Source organism: Bidens hawaiensis, unplaced genomic scaffold, assembly GCF_021521415.1.
Source record: "Bidens hawaiensis isolate Kalapana, Puna unplaced genomic scaffold, B.hawaiensis_p1.1 tig00018745_1, whole genome shotgun sequence".
Lineage (NCBI taxonomy): Eukaryota > Viridiplantae > Streptophyta > Magnoliopsida > Asterales > Asteraceae > Bidens > Bidens hawaiensis.
The window spans coordinates 124,713-152,167 of NW_027492838.1; the positions used below are offsets into that span (position 1 = coordinate 124,713).

Genomic DNA, 27,455 nt, shown 5'->3' on the forward strand with positions numbered 1-27,455 from the left:
TCAAGCATATATATATATATATATATATATATATATATATATATATATATATATATATGTTTAAGTTCAAGAAAGAAATCAAATTATTGTAAGAAATGAGATAAATGAATATGAGCCACTAGTTTTATTTTAGGTTTTAAATATTTAAAAATAAATAAAAAAGATGTAAAAATGCAAAAATAAATACACACTCTCTCTCTCCAATTAATACAACTAATATAACCATAATAAATATCTCTAATTAATATATCTAACTAATTTAATTATAATAATTAAAAAGATAAAAACAGTACTTTAGTATTATTTTTTATTTACACATTCTTCATTTTATTCAACATAAATACAATTTATTCATATAATACTATTTCTTTATATTAAAAAAATAATTTCCACAAAATATATTAGCATATATCAACGTATTTAAGTTAAATAAATATACAGCCTACACAAAGTTATATAACCTACATTTGTTTTGAGCAATAAAAACGCACTACATACAAAAAACATATAACTTACATATGTAATTCGACATCAACAATTATATAAACTACACAAAGATACACATACCCTACACATACGTAGGTCATATGTTTTTCGTTTGTAAGTTATATGTTTCTTATTCTTAGAACAAGTGTAGGTTATATGTTTTTGTGTAGGTTGTATATTTTTTATTGACATTTAATGCAACCATGTGTAAGATAGTTTTTTGTATTATTTATCACAATGTAACTACGTGTTGATGGATATTGATATGTTGAGTTTGAAGAAATTGGTTTTGAAAAGAAGTTTAAGATAAAATTTTCGTGTGTAGATTATATGTTTTTTATGTGTAGGTTATATGTTTTCGTGTGCGTGTATTTTATTGATGATGAATTTTGTTTGTAGGTCAAATGTTTTTCGTGTGTAGGTTATATGATGTCTTATTCTTAGAACAAGTGTAGATTATATGTTATTGTGTAGGTTGTATGTTTTTTGTTGATATATAATGCAAACACATGTAAAATTGTTTTTTGGTATTATTCATCATAATGTATGTATGTGTTGATGGATATTTTAATATATTGAGTTGGAAGAAATTTTAATGTATGAATAAATTATACTTGTGTAGGATAAAAATTCAAGAAACAAAAAGTAAGTTATAAAAATAAATGAGTTCTTAATACTTTTTAATTAAAATAATTTAATTAGTTATATTAATTAAATAAATAAGTATTATGGTTTATTAGTTACTAGCATGGTGCCCGCGAAGTGCAGCGGGGCGCACGCGTAACTCAATATTTAACGCATAGTCCGTTTCGGTACATACGTCACCTAATGACAGTGAGCACATAGCCTAAAATTGGGCGTGTAACTCGTGCAAAGCCAGTTGCGTGGAATCGAAGATTGAACACGTATAACCGGACGTGAATGCACGTTACCGACATTAAAACATGCTTAACCAATATACAGTAACTTGAAATAAATCATTTTTTAAACCAACCCATTTTGGCCCCAAACCCGTTCTGACTCGACAACGTTCTGATCTGACCCATTTCTACTCGAACGAACCATAACCATTTTTTGTATCAACTCATAAATGACCCGAACTCGCCCGACTCGACTTGTTACCCGGTTCTAAATGGTAAGCGCGTAACATGCTAAATTTTTAAAACTAAAAACCATAACAATATTATACCCAAATTAAAGAGAATAAAATGCTCGTTTTTATGACGAATTTTTTTTTTAAAAAATATTAACGTGTGAAAATGTTATGTCCGTTAAAAAGTCGTGGGAACTGGTTTTGAATTAGGGGGCATATGTGTAACTATTATTAAACTTTACAAAAAAGGTAGTGAAGTTGAGGGACCAAAATTGTAAGTATATTTTGAAAGAATGAAAGTTATGTAAGATTTGTAAGTAAAATCTTAATTACCCCTAGTTTTTTAAATTTTGATGCATTAGGTGTTGTATATAAAACAATGAGTTTGATATCTCTTAAAATTTAAGAGGTTCTTAACTCATGCTTTATATATAGTATAGATATTAATTGAAGAAAAAGAATAATTAATAGTTTCTTTACTTAGCTTTAAGCATTTAAAACTTAAAACAAAACTAGTGGTCCATATTTATTTCTTACATTTTTTGTAATAATATCATTTCTCTCTTGAACCATCCCCTATATATATATATATTAGATTAGACCATCTGTAGTGGCCAATTGTGGATGGCGTTTTAACTTTTAAGTCCATAATATCAAGGAACACCGCCTTCTTGGCATTTTGAGGATGAAATATGTACAAAACACCTCCTTCATAATCTTCCAACCAATTATATTTTTTTAAACATTTTAATTTATATTTAACAAAATTTAAAAAGTAATAATTGTGTAATGATTGCTGGAGATTTTTTACTACACCTTTTTCTTTACAAAATGTTGAAATGCTGACTGGACGACACATAACGTAAAATACCTGGGAAGCTTAGTTTTGACTACACGTGGTCTTATCGTTGTATCATGCATTGTCCTTTTTTATGAAAGAAAGGCGCCTTTCTCTTTTATTCGGACATCAGTGATGTGGATAGTTGTACCATCTAGACAATGAGTGTGAATGGGGATTAGGGAGTGGATGGGTGAAAATAGGATCCACTAATTGTAAATTATAGGTGCTCTTGATACAAAACAAAATTTAAATACACTACTGTGAGAAGTAAGAACTACAACAACAGTAGAAACACTTGTTCGTAGCACATGAATTCACAATGTAGCGAGTGAGAAATATGTGTCTACACCCATAACCAATTGGTCTAGTGGTTTGGTGTTTGCTCCCCCCCACACCACCACACACACACACAAATATTTCGCACGTATAGCGGTGGGTTTTAAATCCTTGCAAATATTATGATATGGTGGAATTATGGTGTTAAAAAATTGTTGTTTAAAAATGATATATAAGTGTGTATGCAATTCAAAAGTTTAGGTGATTGTATTATTAAAACTCAGTACAACCACCTATCTAGTTCGTCTTAACTGCTCTGACCCATAATCTGACGACGCGAATAAAGACGGTTCAAAAATAATCAATTGATAGAGATAGTCATGTGCGCGCTATAGCCGGCAAGTCGTATCCAATTATGAGAGAAGAGTGGTTAAGAGCTACAACTAGATCTTTTCTTTACAAAAGTCGTCAATAATGACATTAAAATGCAGACAAATAAAAGGAGAAAGGGAAGGATGATAGAAAAGGAGTGTGTAAACAAAAGAAGTATAAATTATCAGCTTTTTTCTTTGATTATTTGGATTTGGGACCCAAAGATAGATTAGCTTCATAATAATAAATCAATCCACAAAAGCAACACATCACCACCAATAGGTGTAAAAGATTTGAATCGTCTACTAATCACTTTTAAAATTTAAATTTAATAATTTGAGAATACTTTTAAATCTTTAATTTGATAAATCAAAAGAACCAAGAACGTGCGAGTACGAAAGGTTTGTTCATATATAAAGCGTAGTAGAAATGAGATCCAGAACGTCCTTTTATAGGTGTGGAACAGAAACAACGAAACATTGCAACTCTTCATGAAAAGTAACTTTTTGCAGTTATAAATATCAACAGTTGGACAATTATATTTGTATGAAACACATTGCTCCAAGTTGCCACTGCTAAATATGTAGTCACGTATGCATTGGTACAACTAACAGTCAAGTTGTTACTAACAATCGGTTTCCATTGACGATCGGTTGACGCTAGTGATCTGTTCCAACTATCTAGCCATCATTTTCATGCAACTTTTCACCAATCATACAAAGGGAAATCTTGAAAATAAATAACTTCTAGTACACTATTAACAAGGGAAATAAAAGTTTATTGTACTAATCGAGTAGAGTTTGATCCATGTCAATTAAATGGCTACACCCGAAGCATACCGTGCCCAAAATAATGTTACCTTTTAAAGTACAGTGGACAAATGGTAATAACAGCAAAAGTAAAGTTATGGGTTTAAATTGAAAATAAAGAAAAATCATGGATAACGGACACCATCTTATTCTGAACTTGAGAAGCCAGTTGAATCTGTGGTTTTATCTTTTAGCAAGGGTTGAAAGTTATTATTTGGTGTCTCTAATGGTAGGGACTGTTGGTTTAAGTTTGTACTTCATTGATTGTAATATTCAGCCATTGGAATAAATGTTGGCCCAAATAAATACAGAACAAAATTTGATGATATCAGAATAGAAACATGAGACCAAGATATCCAGAAAATTGTTATGTTCTGTTACATAACCACATCCGACCCGCCTGGTTTACGACTCGTACTCGTGATTTATATAAAGGGACAGTCTATACGAACAAACACACCATCCACTTAACATATATATTTCACATATCATATGTCTTGTATAACTTTATTAATACGTATGATATAGGGAAAATGTTATACATGCCGTATGCTATGTCGAGAATGTTTATAATGCCGACTAATTAATGTGACAGTGACAAGTACTGTTGCATAAGTCATACGATCCTACATGATATATGAAGTGGTGTACGTAAAATATAATAGCACCTGCTAAAAATATGTGTGCACACCGTTTACCTAGCGTGCCAATTAAAATAATAGAAATGCTAAAATAACACACGAAAGGCCCCCCTAAGGCCTAATGAGTTATTTTGGGTCTAATTGTTGGGCCAAAATAAGTTGTCTAGCAAACTTTTCCTTGGACTGCTTGTGGGCTTTCCCTAGTCTACTACGTGAGTACGTGACTACGTTGTGATCAAAAGTTCAAAGCAATTCAACTTTTATCAACTATGGTTAAAATTAAAATATAAAAAGAGACAAAAATAAGAAGTGTGAGAAGAATTTTAGCCACGCAAAAAACCTTTCAAAAAATATTCTTTTTAAAAAATCATAACTCAAAATATAAATAAAAAACGAAACAAAATTAAAAAACCAAAATGTTTCCCCCCGTCATTCCCGTTCCAAAAAAATAAAAATAAAAATACACAATGTCGAGAAAAAATACACAATGCCGAAAATGAACAAACAACACAATGATAAATAAAAAAAGACACAATATGTCGTAAAATTTATAGTGCACCCATGTTGAGAAGAGTCACCTTGCGCAGAGCCGTCTTAGACCTCATACATGGCTCAGCCAACGTCTAGAGCATCATTTCGAATGTCAAATTTATACAATATAAATATATTTTTTAACATTAATAAGTGAACTAGGTCGATAGAAACCAATGCGAGCCCCAAATATCAGAACAATTTCATTAAACATCAAACAATCTAATAATATTTTCTGAGCATACTAATAAAGTAATTGACTTTTATTGGGTTATTTCAGGAGGGAATATTTTTACACAAGTGTTTTTTCTTCTAGTATTTGTCTTGTACATTTAAAATTCGAAGACGACCCACCCTCACATTTGGACCATAATATAGTAAGCCAAAATAATTCAACTTGTGAGAAGAGTGCGGTTAATAAATTATATATCTTATCATCCACGCAATAACGCATAGATTACATTTCACAAACTAATTTGGCGGTATGTGGGTCCAAAAACAACCACCATTGTACTACAAGATTATTTGGGAGCCTTTGTACGTTTGTACATTTGTACTGAGTTATGTATTGCACGAACTTAATTTGTGGGATTAGAAGCCACCAAACCAAAACGCTGATTAGTACACCAAACTAACACGCATTTAATCTCTCTTTTCGCCCTTATATAAATCGATGAATTTGCCTCTGATTCCTAAACAATCACATCAAACTCATTCATCGAATCAACAATGTCTCAGGTACTTAATTATCTTCCATTAAATTATTGAAGATTATACGTTATTTATTGAAGATTATTATGGCTTAAATGTAGATCATAACTTGTGTTTCTCAAATTTCAATCAAGGGTTATATATGTATGTTATTTTACTAATATTAATATGATTTGGTTGCATTAATTTAGACTGTTGTTCTCAAAGTGGCTATGTCATGTGGAGGCTGTGCTGGTGCTGTGAAGAGGGTTCTTAGTACCATGGAAGGTTTGTGGTTCATCTTTCTATCCTCGTGAATCCGCGAGTATTTCTATATGGAGCTTAATGTATATAATTCGTTTATAATTCCGTTGATTTCTATTTCTTATAAGTGAATTATGGCATGTCACTTTGAGTGCATGCAATCACTTTAAGGCACGTTTTTTTCATGGAATGGAATTGGAATTGGAATTTCATAGGATTTGGAATTTGAAGGAATTGAATTTTGAATCTGAACATTCCAATAGGAATTGGAATTGGAGGGAATTTAAATCTAAATACAGTCTTAATGTGTTTGTTTGACAAATGAATATGGATCGTTTTTTTTACAAGGATAACGGCGAAAACATTTTAGTTTTTTTAGATTTTTTGTTTTTTATTTATATTTTGCGTTATGATTTTTTTATTATTTAAAAAAAATTATGGGTTTTCTATTAAGATAACAAAAACCTCTCAAAAAAAAATACTGAATCAACATAAGTACTATATCCATAAAAATTGAATCTATGTCTTCGAATACGAGTAAGGTGAACCAGAAAAAGTAATCTCTTTTCCATATTTAAGAATGTATATTTTACCATGTTATTAGTGTTTAAAATCATCGTTTAGGGGTGGAAACTTTTGACATTGATCTCGAGCAAAAAAAGGTAACTGTTAAAGGAAACATCGAGCCAAATGCAGTTTTACAGACTGTTTCCAAGACTGGGAAGAAGGCTGAATTTTGGCCATCTAGTGCAGCCAAAGAAGCGATTGACCATGTTGTTGCATCAACTGGTGAAGCCAAAGACGACGTTGACCATATGGTTGCACCAACTAGTGAAGCCAAAGAAGTGGAACCAGTGGTTGCACCATCTGGTGTGGCTGAAAAGCCAGTTGAATCTGTTGTTTGATAATCTTTTACCAAGGGTTAAAAGTTGATATTTAGTGTCACTAGTGGTTTGGGCTGTTGGTGTAAGTTCGTACTTCATTGATTGTAATATTCAGCCATTGGAATAAATGTTGGCACTCAAATAAATACGTACAGAACAAAATTGGATAATAATATGTGTTTTGATATTTGAATAGAAATATGAGTCCAGAAAATTGTTATGTTCCGTTACATAATCTCATCTGACCAGCCTGGTTTACGACTCGTACTAGTACGTGATTTATAGAATGGGTCAGTCTATACGAACAAACACACCATCCATATACCATTAGTAGGTCGTACAGCCATATATAACATGTTTAACTTTATACAACACGTATGATATAGGGAAAATGTTACATAATCATGTATGAAAAATTAGAAGCTTTTCATACGAGCCCGTATGATATGTAAAAAATGTTATACATGCCGATGCCGTATGCTATGCGGAGAATGTTTATGATGCCGACTGATTAATATGATAGCAACAAGTGTTACAGAAGTCATACGACCCGTATGATATATGAAGTGGTGTACGTAAAATAGCACCGGATAAAAATAAGTGACTGCGCATCGATCGTTTACCTAACGTGCCAATTAAAATAATACTGAAAATGTTTAAAAAAACACACGAAAGGGTCCCCTAAGGCCTAATGAATTATTTTGGGTCTATGTGTTGGGCAAAAATAAATTATCTAGGCGACCCATCTAAACTTATGCTTGGACCGCTTGTGGGCTTTCCCTAGCTAACTACGTAGTGATCAAAAGTTCAAAACAATGCAACTTTTATCAACTAATACATGTTTATTAAACATGTTTTTTTACATGTAAAATAACCAAATAATAAAAACAAAAGTACATATAAAAAGCAACAATTTGTGTAGGCTTTGTGACTAATAATAATCTATATGATCATCACGATGATCATTTTGTGCAACAAAATCTTGAAAAGAGACGGGTTTAGGAACATAGGGTGGCGAAGCCCCTCGCAGAAGTGTCCAATTTACACCATCAAAAAATGGCTGGTGCTTGATCGATGGTGCACCCTTCATGGACCCTATTCGCTTAGCTGGGTCCTTGATCAAGAGTTTTGTGATCAAATCCTTCATAGCCGCAGACGACACTGGCTCTTTTGGGAAATGAAGCCCTCCAGCCAAGATGCTAGTTAGGGTAAACTCGTTATCGCTACCCCTAAATGGTGTCACACCATAAAACAATTCATACACAAATATCCCTAAAGTCCACCAATCCACTGCATTGCCATGCCCTTCACCAGAAACAACCTCGGGTGCTAAGTACTCATGGGTACCAACAAATGACATTGACCGAGCCTCCACTGGCTCAGCCACTATGTCGAAGGGTGGACGGTTAGTGGGTCGTGGTCTTCGTTTCCGTTTGGGGTGGAAACAAGAGAGTTTTGGCTTGATGCAAGGAAGGATGCATGAGGATAATGAACCCTTTGTGGACATTAGTGGGCTGCTTATGGCTAGTTCTTGACCTTGAACAAGTTTTGGAGCCGTGTTGTCGTTGCATCTTAGGCATAAATCAAAGTCGGTGAGCATTATATGACCGTCTGATCGGACAAGAACGTTTTCGGGTTTTAGATCTCTGTAGATTATTCCCATCATGTGAAGGTATTCTAGAGCAACCACAACTTCTGATGCATAAAATCTGCATTTGTACGTGAACCTTTTAACTCAAAATGTTTTAAACTATCAACACATATATGCTATAAACTACAAAAGTTATCAATTTAATTTACTTTATCTATAATTCTTATATACTCTCTAGCGCTATACGCATAAAGAATAAAAGAAAAGAAAATGGCCTATAACTTTGTCAAAATCAACCGAAGCAGACCATAAACACGCTATTATATTCACTTTTGGTGATAGCATAAAACTTTATTAAACTTATAAAATATAAAAAAAAGTATTTTAATTTATTTAAAAACTAATAAACATCCGATAAGCATTAATTAAAAAAGGGGAAAGTTAATATACAAACTAAAAGAATGTGAAGTATTGTATTTATATAAACAAATAGTATAATTACACTATGTTATAATTACACTACTTGATTCGCACCGTTAGCATGTTAATTTAATTTGTATTTTCTTGAAATAAACTTACCGGACGGCAGCTTCATCAAACCTCCTATCCGGTTGCCGCTGCCGGAGAATATGCAAATCACCACCGGGACAAAACTCCGTCAACAAACAAGACCACTTGTCAACGTCCAAACTCGCATAAAGTGAAGGCAAAAACGGATGATCCAACATTTCCAGTATCTCCAATTCAATCTTCGCTCTACTCTCTTTATCCCTACTCATCAACTCCTCCTTATCCATCACCTTGGCCGCTATCATACACCCCTCAGCGCATTTTAGCTCCACCAAGTACACACTCCCAATATCACCACTCCCTAACTTATGCACAAATCTTAGCTCATCTAAACTCTGTGTGGCCCCACTAGCCTTCACCAATTGGCGTATGTCATACTTGGTTGGTGGTGGGACACGGTGGGAGGATGAGACATTGCGGCTTAAGGCGGTAGAAGAATCGGTTGTTGAGCTTGTGCTAAGCTTTGATAATGTAGGGCTGACGTCATGCATGGTGGATTGCATGGTGGTGGTTTGAAGGTTGTGGTGAAGAGGAAGAAAGGTGAATTTAATTTATGTAAGTGGTGGTGATGACGTGGACGTCGGCCGGCAGATATGGAGGGTGTGTGACTATGTCATAGTGCCGGCTTTTTACAAGAATTGCTAAAGGACGACATGGTAATGGCACAAAAGCTGGATTTGGTTGTATTATTGTTATATGATTGGAACTTATATATATTCATAATAATATTATCTTCCAATAAGATTGGTATTCGGTGGTATCTAACTGAACCTATATACTTTAACTGAACCTATATTCACAAGGGGAAAATGATGAAAGTGTTGGTTTATTGGTCAAAGTTAACAAAATATCCGGTTGACCCACTTTTTTTAAAAATGTTCAAGCAAAATCTTGTCTAATTCAGGGCCGTCTCAACGTGTCCGGAGGCCTAAATCGAGACAAAAAATTTGAAGCCCTTTTGAAAAACGATTTTTTTACTTTCCATTTAACAATTTTTAACCCAAAAACCATATCAGACATATAAATCTAACTGCATACCATAAATGTTAAATAAATAAAACTAAATTGTTTAAATCACAAGATAAAGGGATTATTGTGACAAAATGAGTACTCTTCATTATTTTTATTTTCTTTTATAATATTAAATTCTTAAATTTACGGTAGCCCTAGGAATGTGGAGGCCCAACTCTATTGCCTTACTTGGCAGTGACCCTAGAGTCGGCATTGGTCAAATCAACTAGTTTTAATCGTCAAAACGACTAAATTATTAGCTACCTAGATGATGTCACGTGCTACTGTTTGAAGAATCTTTAGTTTTTCTTTAAAGAAACCGTTGGAGCCGAATGGTTTCCTACATTCCATGGCTCCGACGGACAACTGGTTTTCAGCCAAACAGACGGGCATGTCATCGTTAAATTGATTAGCTCTTTAAATCAATTTATAAATTATTTTTTATTGTTATAAAATGGCCAAAAACCAACAAAAAAAATTCCAAAAGATGCTCAAAATTAATCCAAAAAATTCCCGTTAGACATCAAAATAATCTCGTTTTTTTATAATCTAGCTTAAGAAGAATCAAAAGTCCTAAACCGAGAACCCTATGGATCAACGGTGACACACTTGTTAGTCCGTTTAAAAACATGCATATAACTGGACACAAAAACACCAAAAATCGTGTTTGCAGCGCCAATAATTAATTTTTTCCTTCAATTCAACGGTAACCCGATAGTGGCATTAAATGGCTGGCTAAAGTTTTCGGCAAGTTAATTATTAAAAGGCGTCGATTTGACATGATTTATGTGGTTTTTTTATTTAAGGTGGGTCAATATTTAAACATTTTGTTGAGTTTGACCGGTAAAATAGTTATTTAGGTAATTTTCTGTTTCATAAAACAATAAATTAATTAAAAGCACAATCAATCATTGAAATTTAAAATAAATTTTATAAAAAAAAAATCGATAGTGTTATCTTTGTATGTTACGTCAATATAAAACGGGCGATGACAAAAAACTATAGTACCTTGAATAATACCAATCATTTTCAAAGGCTATTTAATGAATCATTGATGTAACATGTTGAAGGTTGTCACTTGGAAGGAAAATGATATACTTATAGTTATTATTTAGGTACATTATTAAAGTGATAATAAAGAGATTAGTTATTGTTTTTGATCAATTATACATGTCTACTTTCTAGTTATCTCGATAATTCACTTATTGATCTTTAGTTCCAACTAAATCAATGTGATACACGGTTTCGTTTTACGTATCGTTACGAATCATCTTTTATTTTAATAAAGTGGCACGCAACTACAATTCATGCTAATTACAACTTGTTTATTTCACATGTATGGTTCATATTTCTCATTTTTTGCTTTTGTTCTACTTATTGTTCATATTTCTTAATTTTTCATCCTAGTCTTAGGCTCTTAGCTAGAGGTTTTTTTTGTAACCAATTGTTTATATCTTTGGTTTTCATATTCAAACTCATGAACTATATATTCATGTTTACGGAAAAATAAAATGGATAATCAATGTGAAACAATTTAAAACATCTTATGAACTTTTTTATTACCAGTAACTAATTTATATGTGGCTTTACGACATATAATTTGATCAAATGACATAAACTCGACATCTGATCACTATTTAACCATTCAAAAGGTGTGTTGTTAGCGGCCGGTAAGATTACATTGACACGTTCGAGAAGGTGACATATGAAACCAACCATGCATGACAACTACTATACATGGGCGGATCTACATATATACTTGTGGGCAGAGGTGCACAAATCGGGTTTTTTCTAATACCTGGGTTCGGGTATGAACCGGTTTCGGGTATGATCGGGTATTGAAAAATCGGGTATTGAGAGAAATCGGGTAGGGTTCGGGTAGGGTATTGAGGAGAAAAACTCAACCCTATGTACCCGGGTAGGATATGATCGGGTTCGGGTATTGGAACCGGGTATTAATACCCGGTTTTGAATTTGTAATTTTTTTATACATTTTTTAATTTGTTTAAAATTTAAATTTGCTTTGTAATTTATAAAAATAATTAAATTATATTACAAAAACTATAAATCCACTTAATTACAAATTTTTACTTAGTAATATGCATTTTACAAAAACTTAAACATAAAAGTTGTGAAGTAAAAATAAAAATATACTATAAAAACTCATGTATTATTTCAAAATTAGAAAATTTGTATCGGGTATCGGGTATAACCGGGTATCGGGTATGGGGTATGACCGAGTATAAATCGGGTACGGTTCCAGGTATGGGTATTGACCTCAAAATACATACCCTATCCATACCCTACGGGTAGGGTTGGTTCCGGTTTCGGGTATAGAATACCCGGGTATAAAAAAACCGGTTCCGTGTATTTTTTTCGGGTCCGATTCCGGGTACGAGTTTTTTTTGCACCTCTACTTGTGGGTTCATGGGAACCCACTGAGTTTCGGATTTTATGTAAAACGCCTAAATAAAATATGAAAGTGACCCCACATATAAATTGTGAGTGAATTTAAACCACTAGCGCTTCTACTGTGATAACCCGGGTTCGAGTCCCCTTTAAAGCTTTTTTTACGGGATGAAATAGAAGAGGATTTGTGGGGTTCTTGTTTCTTCAGTGGAAACAACATATTTATGCGTCATATATTTCTCCTATTTTACATCTTCGGTGTCCAAACCTAGTTTTCATTCATCCTTCATAAATTGAAGCTTTGGTTTTATTAAAGCTTTTAAAATTACACGCTTGTCATTTCTTTGAAGTTAATCCATTTGCTTTTAAAAATCTATCCAGTTCCACATATTTCTCCCAGAATCGGTTCCTATATATCCAGACCCGACCCGACCCGTTTGACCCGAAGTTTGGAGTGAAGTCTTCAAACTTTGTAACTTTGCAGTCGGACTAACTTTTATACATATGGATTTTACGGTTGGACTAACTTTTATACATATGGATAATCAAATATAAAATAGATTTTGTTTTAGTAACATAAGAAGTAATCAAGCCTTTTTATTTCACGGTTTGGTATAACTAATTAACTATTCACGGTTTGGTACAACTAATTAACTATACTGTGATGGGTATTACATAGTGTTGTGATCTCAATTTAAATGGTTCTAGTTTGTTCATGTCTGAAATGATATTTTGTTTACAACAAATAGTATATTTTATCTCATGTTACATGGTGCTTATATAAGTAAGGTGCATTCGTAGATGGACGCAAATACTCTTCTTATACAGTGAGTCAGTGACGAATACAAGAATTTTTATAGTGTTGTTCTGGTTTCACTGATTTTAAATGCTCCAATTTCGTAAAACCGGATATAAAATTTTATGGGTCGGTTTGATAGTTTAGGTAGGGTAATCCAAGCTCCGATACTTCATTACCCATCCTTTTGACCGCAGTTGACCTTTTGGTCATGGTTGACTTGTTGACCATTTTACATTTTCACCTAGACCTAAAAACTCGCAGTCCACTCCACAACAAAGTTTCATTTTTTTCCCCACCTACAATCCATAACAAAACTTACCGCCATTTTGGCCCATAAGCAAGCTTATCAAAATCATAAAAATCATTCCAAATTTCTAACCCAATTGTGATATCTAAGGTATAAGGTAAACTAATAGGTCGACTTCCGGGTGTAATCGATTTGGACTTTCAGGTTCCTCGGGTTCTAATACTCATATCCGACCCTAATCTCCATCGTGTTCTTCGGGTTCAGGCTATTTGGGTTTGGAGTTTATGGCTTCGGGTTAATTAGGTTTCGAGTATTTGGCCTAGAAAACTAAAAAAATATATATGTGCTAAAATTCAGGCAAAACTATCATCTTCAAATTTTAACGTATATAAACCACATAATCCAAAACATACAATCCTTAAACAAGTGAAATTAAAAACTACAATAATAAAAAAAATCAAGCATAAACATCTTCAGTTGATCAAATGATTGAATAAATAGTCCTCTTGAGTAATCAATGGAATTAAAGTAGATTGGAATAGCAATCGGTTCAATGGGGTTGGAATGTAGGAATCGGAATATTATATGTTACCAACGTTATTGGAGTCGGTGATATGACATAGAACGGACGCAGAATATAAATCAGAGATATAGTTGCATTTATTTCCGACGGTTAGGTGAAACAGGTTTTTTGGATTGCCCGAAACACAATAAAATGTACTCTGTGCTCGACCCGAATTAGTACGGGTGGGGTTCGGTTTTGTAAGATTCGGGTTCGAGTTTTATAAGTACGGGTACTTTTGGGTTTGTGTTAATAGTTTTACGGGTTTGATTTCGGATTTCAGATACAAATGATAGAGCCCTAGGTTGAATCATACACTGATCGATCATTAATTGTATTTGAAACATTAATCAAAACAAGAAAACTAATTTCCTAAAACACTACAAACAAAGAGTACTTCATTTTGATGGCGACTTCATCCATGGATTCATCCATCGTGTCCATCAATCAATGCGTTTTATGGTTTGTTTAATTAGTTAAAAATTTTGGCACCAAGGAGATTCAAACCCGGTATCGATAGGTTTTAAACCAACGCCTTAACCACTAGAACCCTTGTTCATTATTGGATATTGGTTCAACATATTTTTTATTTATAGGCTCACTTTAGTTTCTTTTATACAACTGTTCTGTTATATGCAGGTCCGCTCCTTTTCCACAAATATATTGTACACGCGTCGCCCACCCAATGCTTTACACGCTCTTTTTAAGCGTTTAGTATTATAGTTTTCATATGTACCGAATCTTAGTCAAAATGATTTATAGAAATCGCATTAGTGTTTTCATACATTCATAAGGTCTTGGAACACTTAAAACAACTATATGATATCTGGAAGTTGTTAAAAGTCATTTTTTAACCCTTAACGAACCATACAGAAGGATTAGAAGGACCGCCTAATAATGATACGGTTCGTCTCATCCATTGTACCATCCCGAAACTTTCGGGCCAATTTTATCAACTTATGAAAAATGAAGTACTAACAAGAGAAAACATAATCCAGCCACCCATCGCGCTACGCAACGGGTTAAAAATAGGCCCATTTCGCTACACCCAAAATGGGTTGTGTACTTGTGTTACACCGAAATTGGTACGTCGGGGCAAATTTATGATTTTACGAGTAGACTTTTCGTTTTACTGTAATAAACATATACCTTTTTCTAGCACGTGTATATAGACTACGGAATACTCCAACTACATAGATAACCTAATAACATGTTTCGTGGAATCTTTAGGCATGAAGGAGAAAAAACAATACAACGCGTATAAAGTTATGCAAACTCGCTTGCTAGTGTTACCGCAAACCGTCGACACGTTTAAAAGATTAAATCCATTTTTTCTAGTTCTGAAGAAATAAACATTAAAACTAAAAATTAATAGCCAAATTTGAAAACTTATCGAACGTCGACAAAAAAAAGTTCAAGCAAAATAATTAATTTAAAAGATATCTTACTTTTACGGTTTCATACACATGGACCATTAATTGGCGGAAGAAAAGTAATTTAATATTTTTAGTCAGGTGGTTGTGTGTTGGTGATGGGGAGGGGGGAGTAGGTTTATTTGGCCGTGTGTGTACGTGTGGTGTGGGATAGGTATTTTTAGCCGATGGTGAGAGAGTGGGGTAAGGTTTTTTTAGCCGAATAGTGATGGGGTGGGGGTTAGTTTTTTTTTTTAGCCGAATAGTGATGGGGTGGGGGGAGTTTTTTTAGCCGGGCTAGTGGGGGAGGGGAGAGAGGGGTTAAGTTTTTAGCCGGGTGGTGGAGGGTTGTAGGTTTTTTTAACCGGGTGGTCGGAAGGTTAGGTTGTTTTTAGTCGGGTAGTGGCACCGCACTCTCTAATTTTGGAGAGCCCCGATATAATAATAATAATAATAATAATAATAATAATAATAATAAATAAATAGATAATAACAAATTGCATGGGTCCCCTTCCTCCCAATAAATAATCACACACGTTATGTCTTCTCTACAATTACAACTTACAAATTATATCAAAATTTTAAAATGGTAATCAACATCCTCTTCATTTTATCCGTCCTCTTTCCAGTTTTCCGGATCAGAAAAGAACTCATCAGTCTGCTAAAGACTTTCTTGTTTTACATATTCGGATACGACAAAGTTTATCTTCATAAACACGAATTGCAAGTGGATCTTCCAATCATTCGATTCGAGGATCTGTTGGAGCGAAGGCATAGGGAGGTGGAAGAAATGTGTTTCGTATGTTCCAAAAATTACGAGGGAGATGACGTGGTGTGCCAGCTCAGCCGCTGCGGTCACGTCTTCCATAACGAATGTGTCGGGAAATTGATTAGCCAGAAACAACATGACTGCCCGTTTTGCCGGTCGTCTTTCTTCTCTGGCAGGCCTTCGGTTACGTGTAAAAGTTAATGATAGTTAGGATTATATGTAATTATAGGGACGTGTTATGGTGACACGGTGTTTTAATTCTTTTATATCTTAGCTTCTGATTTTAAATACTCCGTATAAATTTAAACACCTCCTGCCTTGTGGTTTTAATTTATTGTGTATATAATGGCTTTGGTTTTATTAAAGCTTTTAAAATTACACGGTTGTCATTTCTTTGAAGTTTATATATCCATTTGCTTAATTTGGAGTAGAGGTGAAAATGAAATAACTTGCTCTAGACCAGTGACGGATCTAGGAAATTTTCTCACAAGGGTCGGAAATATTTTGTTTCTGTACACAATTAACCATCGCTATATAAAAATTTTTTTGGTTCGGTTCGACCATCGGGTCGGGTCGAATTGCGTCGGTCAAATATATAGAAAAAAATGATAATCAAACAAAGCATTATATAACAAAAAAAAAAGTACGAGAAACTTTATTATAAATGCATAATTATTGAACAATATATCTAGCTTTGTTATATACGGGCTTTCATTTTCTGAAATCTAACCAAAACATCATCAAGTTTGACATTTATTGGCAGGTTGTTTCTTAATGAAATAAATAAAATCATCGTTTAACCTCTTATCACCCATATGATTACGCAAACTCTTATCACCCATATCACTAGTAAAAGAAATTTCCACAGGGGTCGGGGGACCCCACCTCAAAGGGTGGCATACTGTTCTAGACCCGAACGGAACCGGTTCCAATTTCTACCCATTGGGACTCATACCTAGTTCAGACCCGTTCATAATATCATAACAGAAAAAACCTACTCGGTTCCACATATTTCTCCCAGAATCGGTACCTACCCCGACCCGACCTGACCCGGTTGTACTAGAAGTTTGGAGTGAAGTCTTTAAACTTTGTAACTTTATCGTTGGACTAACCTTTATACATATGGATTTTACAGTTGGACTAACTTTTATACATAGGAAGTAATCGGGCATTTTGATTTCGCGGTGGTATAACTAATTAACTATACTGTTATGGGTATTGCATAGTGTTGTGATCTCACTTTAAATGCAACTGGTGTGTTCATGTCTGGAATGGTATTTTGATTACAAGAAGGAGGACAATGTTATTATGTTATCTCCAGGGGCGGAACTACAGGAGGGTCAAGGGGGGCAGTTGACCCTTCGGCCGGCCAAAGTATGTGTTAATCGGTGTACTTGACCGGATAAGATTTTTATGTGTTTTGAGTCTTTTGACCCTCTAGATTGTCACGCTGTAATATTTAAAGGTTGAAAGAGAAGAGTGACGTTGCATTATTCGATTTTTTTTTCCGGAAAGATGTCGTTGACGTTGTGCTCCGGTTTCAAATTTCAATCCTTCTGGAGTCTATACGTATTTTATTTATTAAATACTATATAATTATGATTTCAATTCAAGTATCATTATTTCTCTCTCTCTTTTTTTACGACCAACAGACATAGAATGGTTAAGTACTTCATAGAGAGTGACCTAATGGTAAAAGACTATTGTCAGCTGGCCCAACTTAGATGTACAGAGCTCTTAAGCGTCTTTAAATTATCTTCAGTTTCGAGAAAAACCCATCTTTCCAAAGACCTACTGGTGGTAAAACCCGAATGACTTCAAGATCGAACTTTAGATCACAAATATCTCTTTTTCTTCATTGAGCCACTCACATCTCCCTAAGATATTGTAAGTGAGGATTAAACTTGAGTATTCATTAAGAAACCCAAGCTCCCTAAAATATTATCGTTTATATTATATTATATTTTATTTTATAAGTATTAAGTTCATTATTATATTTGATAATTTGTGATTTTATATTATTAACTTATTTGAAAAATTTATTATATATTGCTTATTTCAATTTCAATTATTTTATATAACTGTATTTCACAAAATTTAAGTATTCTAATACACAAATTTTTAAAAGATCGATACTTGAAAAATAAGAAAAAGCCCAAATATTACATTGAGACTTAATGAAATCTTGAGTACCAAAAAATACAACTATTAAATAAATTAAATAAAAAAATAAATGGCATAATTTATAAGTAGTTAGTTTCGCGTAAAATATAAATCAAATAAGTCAAATCAAAAAGAGTTTAAACTGTTAGATGATGAAATTATCGGTGACTCAAACTTGCGTAAATTAATAGTTGATGTACATCGATGAATGTAAAACATTTCTCTTATGACCCTCCAGTTTAAAACTTCTGGTTCCGTCACTGGTTATCTCATTTTACATGGTGCTTATGGACGCAAATACTCTTCCTACACAAAATTTTCCAGTGTTGCCACTTGTTTTAAATGCTCTAATTTAATAGAACCGGATATAACATTTTATGGGTCGGTTTGATGGTCGGGTAATCCAAGCTCCGATACTTCATCACCTATCCTTTTTACTACAGTTGACTTTTTGGTCAAGGTTAACTCGTTGACCGTTTTACATTTTTACCTAGACCTAAAAACTTACTATCCACTCCACAACAAAATTTCATTTTTCCCACTTACATTTTGTGGGTTGGGTTGTACTTTCAGATTCCTCGGGTTCTAGTACTCACACCTGTCACTTATCTCTCGCGGGTTCTTCGGGTTCGGGCTAACCAGGTTTCGAGTATTTGATCTACAAAATAAAAAAATATATGTGTGCTAAAATTCAAGCTAAAAATATCATCTTGAATAAATAGCCCCCTTAAGTAACTGGTGGAATTAAAGTAGATTGGAATAATTGGTTCAATGGGGCCGGAATGCTGGAATCGAAATGTAATATGTTACCAACGTTATTGGAATCGACGATATAACATAGAAGGGAGCAGAATATGAACCGGAGATATAATTGCATTTATTACGCACGACTAGGTCAAACAGGTTTTTCGGGTTTGCCCGAAACCCAATAAATATAAAGTACTTTGTACTCGACTCGAATTAGTACAGGTGGGGTTCAGGTTTTGTTAGCTTCGGGTTCGGGTTTCACGAGTACGGGTACTTTGGGTTTGGGTTAATAGTTTTACAGGTTTGCTTTTGAGTTTCAGATACAAATGACAGAGCCCTTGGTCGAATCATACACTGATCATTAATCAAAACAATAGAAAAGTAATTTCCTTACCGCAAACAAAGAGAGTACTTCATTTTGATGGCGACTCTTTCACCCATGAATTCATCAATCGTGTCCAGTCGTCCACCCGTCAATGCATTTCGTTGTTTGTTTGATCAAGTTAAAAAATGTCACTAAAGAGATTCAAACCCGGAATTCATATCTTTTAAATCAAGGCCTTAACCACCAGAACCCTATTCATTTTTGGATATTGGTTCACCTTATTTTTTATTTATGGGTTCACTTTATTTTTTCTTATACAGTTCTATTATGTGTATGTGAGCTCATTTTTCACAAAAATATTATACTCGTGTTCCCTACCCAATGCTTTACACGCTCTTTATAAGCGTTTAGTATGCTAATTTTCATATGTACCGAATATGATCCCTATATCCCGATTTATGGTACCCAATTAGTCCATCAGTTTTTCTACTAAGCATGTTATCACCAAAATGATTGATCAAAAGCTTTAATAATAATAATTTTGTAATTTAAAATTGAGTGTCATGAACCGTCTGGTCAATTTAATAGTCCTAATAATCCCTTAACTAATAATAGAAATGAATTAAAGGATTCTTTTGTAATTCATCTAGTGTCATCTAGAAAAAATCTAGTGTTAGACTGTTATCTAGAAGGCCAAATATAAAAATTAAAAATCTAGACGATATGACGTTTGCAAAATGCTATATATTGAATGACTTCTAGAACATAAAAGACATGTAGGCCCATTTTTGAAGACAAATCTAAAACATGTGAATGAGAAATAAGAAATCATGAACATAGGTTGTAGAGGACCACGAACGTAACCCAAAAGCGTGGGAAAAAGAAATAATAAATATTTCTGCCGTCTTATTAAAAATGTTATATATTCTTATTTATTTGTCTCATTATAAATGTTCATTTTAAAAATTTATTAGTCAATTTTCAAGTTTACTCTTAAACACACACAACTAACATTAATAAACAATATTGATATACCTAATTTCAAGGGCATTATTGTTATTTGGTAAACAAAAAAAAGTAATCATTTAATCTACCTTAAACTTTGTGTTTTTCAAACTATGACACTTAAAAATGGACGAAGTATAAAATAACGATAAAAAGGAAATTTACCTATAGTAGTAAAGTTACTTTGTAGGTAAATTACTTTTTGGCATTTTTGGTTTTAATATATTCGGTTCATGTTAGTTTGGGCTTGGTTATTTCCTTTTGGTTTCTCTTTATTTGTAAGTTTTTTTTATCTTCTAGCTATTGGCTAGGAGGTTTCCGTTTTAGTTTTAATATATTCAGACTTAAAAGAACACACAATATGTCGCCTATTAAGTATTGTACGTTTCTATCATTAAATACACTAGCATATGTATAAAAATTCATACATGCAACTTACATGAGGTAATCACTAATCACAATCTATTCTCATGTATGTTTTGTACTCTTTTTCTCTCAATACACAGTTGGTTATTCTCACGTCGAATGGTGGTCGGATAAGAAACCATTTTCCACCGACAAGCTCTGACGGTGTTCTTTTTGCAGGTTACTCAAATATGGTAATAACCAGGTTGTCGTCAGTCACTACACTTGAATTCAGTGCACTAATATGCTAATTCTTGTATCTTCAATTACAAAAGAGAAAAAAAAACATTATTATTGTAACGAAACAATAATACACTAGCATCTTATGTGGTATCTACGTTTTGGTGTATGTATTATTGTTTGATTTTCATTTTGTGAACCTACTAGACCAACTTTTGGTTCTATGATAATTTTTTTAACAGTATTTCGTTTCATTAAAAAAGAAGAAATGACTAATCAATAACAAAATATAATATAGGACTACCGACTATATATGTATGTCCATTTTTATGTAGACAAGTCAGGTTCTCCAACAAATAATTTGGTATACCTAATTGCTCATACATGAGGAGGACGAAAAATTCCTTTTAGAGTATGACATATCAAAAAATATCATGAGGAAAAGTAGATTGCTAAATATCAGGTGGATGAGAAATGGTGGGTGAGAAATGTAAGATTTAGTGTTGTAAACATTGGCGGATCTAGATCAGAATTTCAGAGGTAACGTTCAAATTAATTTTTTTTATCGTATTTTATACAATGTAAATTAAATCTTTGTCTTTTATCGTATTTCGTACATTGTGTGTGTATATATATAACTAGTTTTTGTCCCCCGTATTACGGGGGTTGTTTTACATTACTCGTTTTTAATATTTATATACTAGTTTGAGTTTAATTTTATTTATTGTCAGGAAATGTATAATATACTTAAAGTTTGATGATAAAAGGGTTTTACAAGTAACTAAGATGTTATAACCCGGTTTAAAAGTTATCTAGGTTTGATGAGACCCAAGACCCGCTTATTTTTTTAGTATAAAATAGTTTCTTAATTATAAATAATATATTTTAAAAAATTCATATAATAAGTTTTAGTATATCCTACTTTATAGGATTTTCACATCAATAATTTGGTGAGTATTTTTTTTTAATTTAATGAGATGTTATAACCCGTTTAAGGTTATAACATTAATAATTTGGTTGTTTTACATTAAGGAATCTTTGGGTTTGGTAAAACTCATACCCGTGAATTCGGGTCAAATGCATAAGAAGCATTCATTTAAAAATCAAGCAAATCTGGTGACTCCAAAAAAAGGGGGAGCGACCGCATCACGACACGTAGGATTTTTATGTTCTCGTTTTTATATATTATAAATTTGATATTGTACCGATATCATTATTTTCTTGGAACTTCGTTTCAAAAGATTACAAATAAGACTTTGCCGTTGTATTTTCTAAATTCCCTAATTTTAAATCATAAATCCATAGTCAATTTAAATCTACGCATAAATGCTAGATCCCTAATCAAATACAATTTTCAGTTTGCATTATCCTAATATCCAACAAACCATAATCAATCATTCAATTACTATCAATGTGGCGTGGTCCATTGATAAAGGCAAAACCTTTAAAACACATGAGTTTGGGAGTAAGAGGTATTAGGTTCAAGTCTCATAAGCAACAAAAATTGAAAGAAGTGATCTATTAAAAAAATAAAAAGAAAAATCATTCTATTGCCTACAAACAATTCCAAATTAACAATTTATATAAACCAATTAATTAACAATTATAATTTTAAATAAAAGTATAAGAATACCTCAATTGAACAAGTAGAATTCAAACCGTGGAAGGAGAACTGAAGAAGCACCGACCATCAGCCGCCGCATGGAAGTTCGGTGACTAGAGGAGGGCAGCAGAGGGTGGAAGCAACGGCTGAATGAAACTTTGTTTTGTTGAATGTTGATGTCCAACCTAAACTAAGCATCAAAGTATCAGGGAACAACAAACAATGATTTTATTTGGTTTGGGCTTAAATTTGGTTGGGTTTTAATTGATTTAGGCTATTAATTTGATTGGGCTTTAAACAAAAATGAGTAACGTTATATTTTTTCAGGGATAACGAAATACATAAACAGACCACAACATATAAAAACCGCACTAACGGCTAAAAGTTGAGAGGTAGCGGGTTGTAAACCAAATAAACTAGCATGAACGAAAATTTTGAGCCCCCTTTACGTTTTTGTCCATACTTTACTATTTGTTTCATCAGTCTGAACATAGTTTTTACAAATTAATTTGACGAAGATTATATAAAAAAAAATTATCCAATATCTCAGTTAGGTCAAGAATATTAGGTTTAAGAAATTTTAAATTCTTTTTCAGAAAAAAAAGATAAATTGACCTTAAACATACAAACAAAAACTTAGTTTTCAAATCTGCTAGAGAGAAAAATCAAAAATAACCTAGGCTTCTAGAAAATTAGCATGGAGCCATTGACCCTCTAGTGAAAAGAAAATTGGACTAAACAGTCAATACCGTAGTGAAAAGAAAATTGGACTAAACAGTCAATACCATTCTAATATGGGTGGTAATCTTGACCCATGGGTTAAATGGGTTATATCAAAATGCATAAGATGGGTCAGGATGGGTCAAATTAAAAAAAGAAAATGATTGAAACGGGTCAAAACGGGTTGACATTTCTCGAGTTTTTTTATGGAACGAGAAAAACGGAGGAAACGTTTAGGTATTTTTACTTTTTAAGTTTTTGATTTATATTTCGAGTTATATTTTTTTTGAATTTTTTTATGAGAGGTTTCGAAATCTCAACCCATTTTGACCCATTTCAAAACCCCTTGACAAAAAATTCAAAAAAATAACAAAAAAATTATAACTCGAAATATAAATAAAAAACTTAAAAAGTAAAAATACCAAAAATTTTCCTCCGTTTTTCTCGTTCCATAAAACATAAAAAAATAAAACCTCGAGAAATGTCAACCCGTTTTGACCCGTTTCAATTGTTTTCTTTTTTTAGTTTGACCCATTATGACCAATCTTATACATTTTGATACAACTCATTCAACTCATGTGTCAAGATTGCCACCCCTGCGTTCTAACATAGAAAATACATTGGAAAGCGAAAACACAATTTATGGAGTGAAAATGTTAAATTCATTTGAATTTTCATTACGAGAAAATAATTACATGTGTTTTAGTTTTTTTTTTAATATTGTTAAATTTTGTTCTTATTCTCGTAGGAGGATAATTAAGGTAGAAAGATATAGCATTAGTCGGAAAATGTTGTGTTTAATTATATTGTTGACAATATAATTAAACTCGTAAAACAAGAAATAAAGATGAGGGAGTAAAATTATGTTTGAAACTTGACTTCTTGTAAAGCCTAAATCATAAAGGACTTTACATTAATTTTTTACATAAGAAAATAGATCACAAAAACTTTTTTTCATGATTATGACATCATAATTTAAAAATTCACCATTGAATGTCAACATATGACACTTTCATGTAACGCCCCCAAGCGCTTGATCACCAACCATCATACTATCTATGAGTTCTTAGGTTTTACAACATCATAAGTTGGTATCATTTAAATACAAGTTATGATGTAAACAATGATGCAACATCATGTTAGTTATGATTTAAACAAGATGCAACAAATAAGTCAAAGCGTCAAAACTCACAACCAACCCAAACTCGGTCATAGCACAGGCCACGCTAAATACCGTACCCTACGCTGGCATGTGATGGCTTATGGGCATAAATATAGTGTGTTGCAGAAAGATTCGAGTGTTGACCAGCTTCAAGTGGCGTACCTATGCAAGTGGGTGTAGTGTAACATCCTAAAATATTATAATGCTAAATAAAGAAAGTTACGTTTAGTGATTTCGCGTTATTAATTAATATCGAGTAAAGAACGGATCATGGACTTAAATTAATTAAGGTGGGTTAAATGGGAATGGACCTTAGGTCCATGGGCTTTAAGGGATATAAATATCCCCTAAACCAACCTAAAACCCTAAACCCTCATTCATTTCCATCTTAATCTCTACACACTCAAAAACACACACATACACTTACACCTATATACGGCCGAGAGCGAGAGTGAGATCCAAGGCCAAGTAAACGAGATTCTTGATAGATCCTTCATTACGCAAGATAAACACAAGATCTATGGTCCGTGACTAAGCCAAACAAACACGAAAAGGTACGTTTTGATCTTAAAGTTTACGTTTTTATAAACGTTTAGCATTGAAACTTAGAACGAGAGTAGATCGGGTATAAACGAAACATAAAGTTGTAAACTTGATGATAAATACGAGTGTAATGAACCCGAAAATGGAAACGGCTCGGTTAATGAACCCTTAACACTAGTATTGAATGTTTTTGAACTTAAAGGTCCAAACTTTACGTGTTTTCGGGTCAAACCATATCCAAAAACGACCATAGGAATGATCGCGGGTTAGTCAAATACCATACCCATGGATTTCTCGGTAAAACGATGATGATTTTGGGGATTTAGGATGAACAGTGGCGGCTGCTGCACAACTTCGCCTGCAGGCGAACTTCGCCTGCAAGCAAGTTCGCCTAATTGATAACTTCGCCTAAGGCTAAGTTCGCCTAATTGATAACTTCGCCTTAGGCTAAGTTCGCCCATGATAACTTCGCCTAAAGCTAAGTTCGCTTAAGGTGTAACTTCGCCAAGTTAACTTCGCCTGATGATAAGTTCGCTTAACACTAAGTTCGCTTACAGTAAGTTCGCTTAATGTTAAGTTCGCTTATTGTTAAGTTCGCTTAATGATAAGTTCGCTTGAGTTCGCTTAATGTGTTAAGCCAGGGGCTCTACCCCTTGGACCCTGCTAGGGGCTGCCGCCCCTAGACCCCGCTTCCAAGGGCGCTGCCCCCGGACCCCCGTTCGTTGTGGGTTATATAAAGATAGAAATACAACATGAGTTGTAGTAGTTAATTAATACATGTAAATATTATACAGTTTACCGTGCACAACTCAGGAAGGGAATAACGATTAACGGAGAGCGTAACAGAATTCAGGTGAGTTTCTAGCCCCACTTTTGTGTTATGTTTTCGGGGTTGTGTGCATACTCAATATGTTTGTTAATACGCTTATCCTAAGAGATAAGTGTATGCCTTATGTGGATAATGTGAAATGTATGAATGATTGCTTGATGGTACGTGAACGATCTTCGGATATTGCACGTATTGTCAGGTTGTAACGCTATGTATAAGGTAAGTATGATATGTATGCTTATGTGTATGAACGTGATAAAGTTAATAAAAGAAGGAAATGATGGTTGTATGGTTACGAAAAGGGTACCGAGCCCTAATAATACTCGAGGTATGATGCATGGTTGTATGGTAACGAAGAGGGAATCGAACCCTACTAATATTCGAGAACTAGGGAACCGAACCCTACTAATATTCGAGGAAAGAGGGTACCGAGCCCTAATAATACTCGAGGAAAGAGGGTACCGAGCCCTAATAATACTCGAATATTCGAGGAAGGAGGGTACCGAGCCCTAATAATACTCGAGAAAGGAGGGTACCGAGCCCTAATAATACTCGAGGAATGTAGGGCGTAATGCTCTTTATAACGTAAGATATGAAAGCAAGTTAATACAAAAAGAAAGTATGAAAGTATGAATGAAAGAATATAAGTTTATGTGTATTGTATAATGTATGATTAACTATAACTCACTCAGCGTAGCTGACTTTTAGTATGCACGCAGGTGAGTAAGATGAGGCATCTCGCTTGAGCAGACACGTGGCACTGAATAAGAGGCTGGCATCGGAAGACTCAAGACGTTTAAGTCTAATGTTTGTTTATTTTGAAAGACAAAATGATGTTTTAAGACAAGATGTGTTTTGTTATGAAATGTTTTATGAAAGCTTTTATATTCCGCGAATGTTTTAATTAACTCTGATATTTAGAACTGCGTTTATGAGTAAATCCAACACGAAAGTAGGGCTACCGGTAACGGGGCCTTACATGTAGGGCACACCCTTTGTAGCACCAACACCCTTATGCTTCATGTTTCACTGTGATTTAAAACTCTAAATATGATTAGATACATGAGTTTTTATTGTGTTCTTACACATACATTGTCTCGTATTTCATTTCATCATCTCACGGTCTTGGTTATTTGAAGGTTAGTATAGTTAACAAAAAAACATACTGATAAGTAACTTACATGTTTCTTAATAATAGTATTAAATTATTGTAATAGTCGTCTTCCTTTATATAATTACCCTTCTCATTTTCATATGTCATAAAGTAGTAACTTTTTATTCAAGGATTATGCAAAACCATTCTTGACTAAAAAACTTTTTATATTAGTTTACTAGAAAAGTCATTTACAACATAAAAATCTATTGACTTCTAGTTCACCACCATCAATTCTCTTCTTGTTTTTTTTCCCTCATTACAACAAGAATCTTCTATTTAAGTCGAATGTTTCGAGATACATTTCAAAATCAATATGTGTGTTCTAATGACATTCTCATTTCTAAAAGAGTATCACGTTCA

At 33.5% G+C, this 27,455-nt stretch overlaps 2 protein-coding genes across 2 annotated transcripts; one reads left to right on the forward strand and one right to left on the reverse strand.

Moving 5' to 3' along the window:
* The first annotated feature begins 5,432 nt into the window (after nucleotides 1-5,432).
* LOC143556791 (copper transport protein ATX1-like) lies at nucleotides 5,433-7,033 on the forward strand. Its single transcript, XM_077046032.1, has 3 exons — nucleotides 5,433-5,787; nucleotides 5,952-6,027; nucleotides 6,628-7,033. The coding sequence occupies exons 1-3, from the start codon at nucleotides 5,779-5,781 to the stop codon at nucleotides 6,906-6,908; spliced, it is 366 nt and encodes a 121-aa protein (XP_076902147.1). The 5' UTR covers nucleotides 5,433-5,778; the 3' UTR covers nucleotides 6,909-7,033.
* Nucleotides 7,034-7,510: 477 nt separating this feature from the next.
* Nucleotides 7,511-9,823, reverse strand: LOC143556792 (serine/threonine-protein kinase D6PKL1-like). The gene is made up of 2 exons (XM_077046033.1): nucleotides 9,058-9,823; nucleotides 7,511-8,596 (listed from the first exon to the last, which is right to left on the reverse strand). The coding sequence occupies exons 1-2, from the start codon at nucleotides 9,549-9,551 to the stop codon at nucleotides 7,819-7,821; spliced, it is 1,272 nt and encodes a 423-aa protein (XP_076902148.1). The 5' UTR covers nucleotides 9,552-9,823; the 3' UTR covers nucleotides 7,511-7,818.
* Between the last annotated feature and the right edge of the window lie 17,632 nt (nucleotides 9,824-27,455).

Excerpts from the sequence above, each read along its gene's own strand:
- LOC143556791 (XM_077046032.1), top strand. Across the intron at positions 6,028-6,627 it reads GGTTCTTAGTACCATGGAAG|GGGTGGAAACTTTTGACATT; the intron begins GTTTGTGGTTCA and ends ATCATCGTTTAG.
- LOC143556792 (XM_077046033.1), bottom strand. The coding sequence starts at position 9,551 with ATGCAATCCACCATGCATGACGTCAGCCCTACATTATCAAAGCTTAGC. Across the intron at positions 8,597-9,057 it reads TTTGATGAAGCTGCCGTCCG|ATTTTATGCATCAGAAGTTG; the intron begins GTAAGTTTATTT and ends GTACAAATGCAG.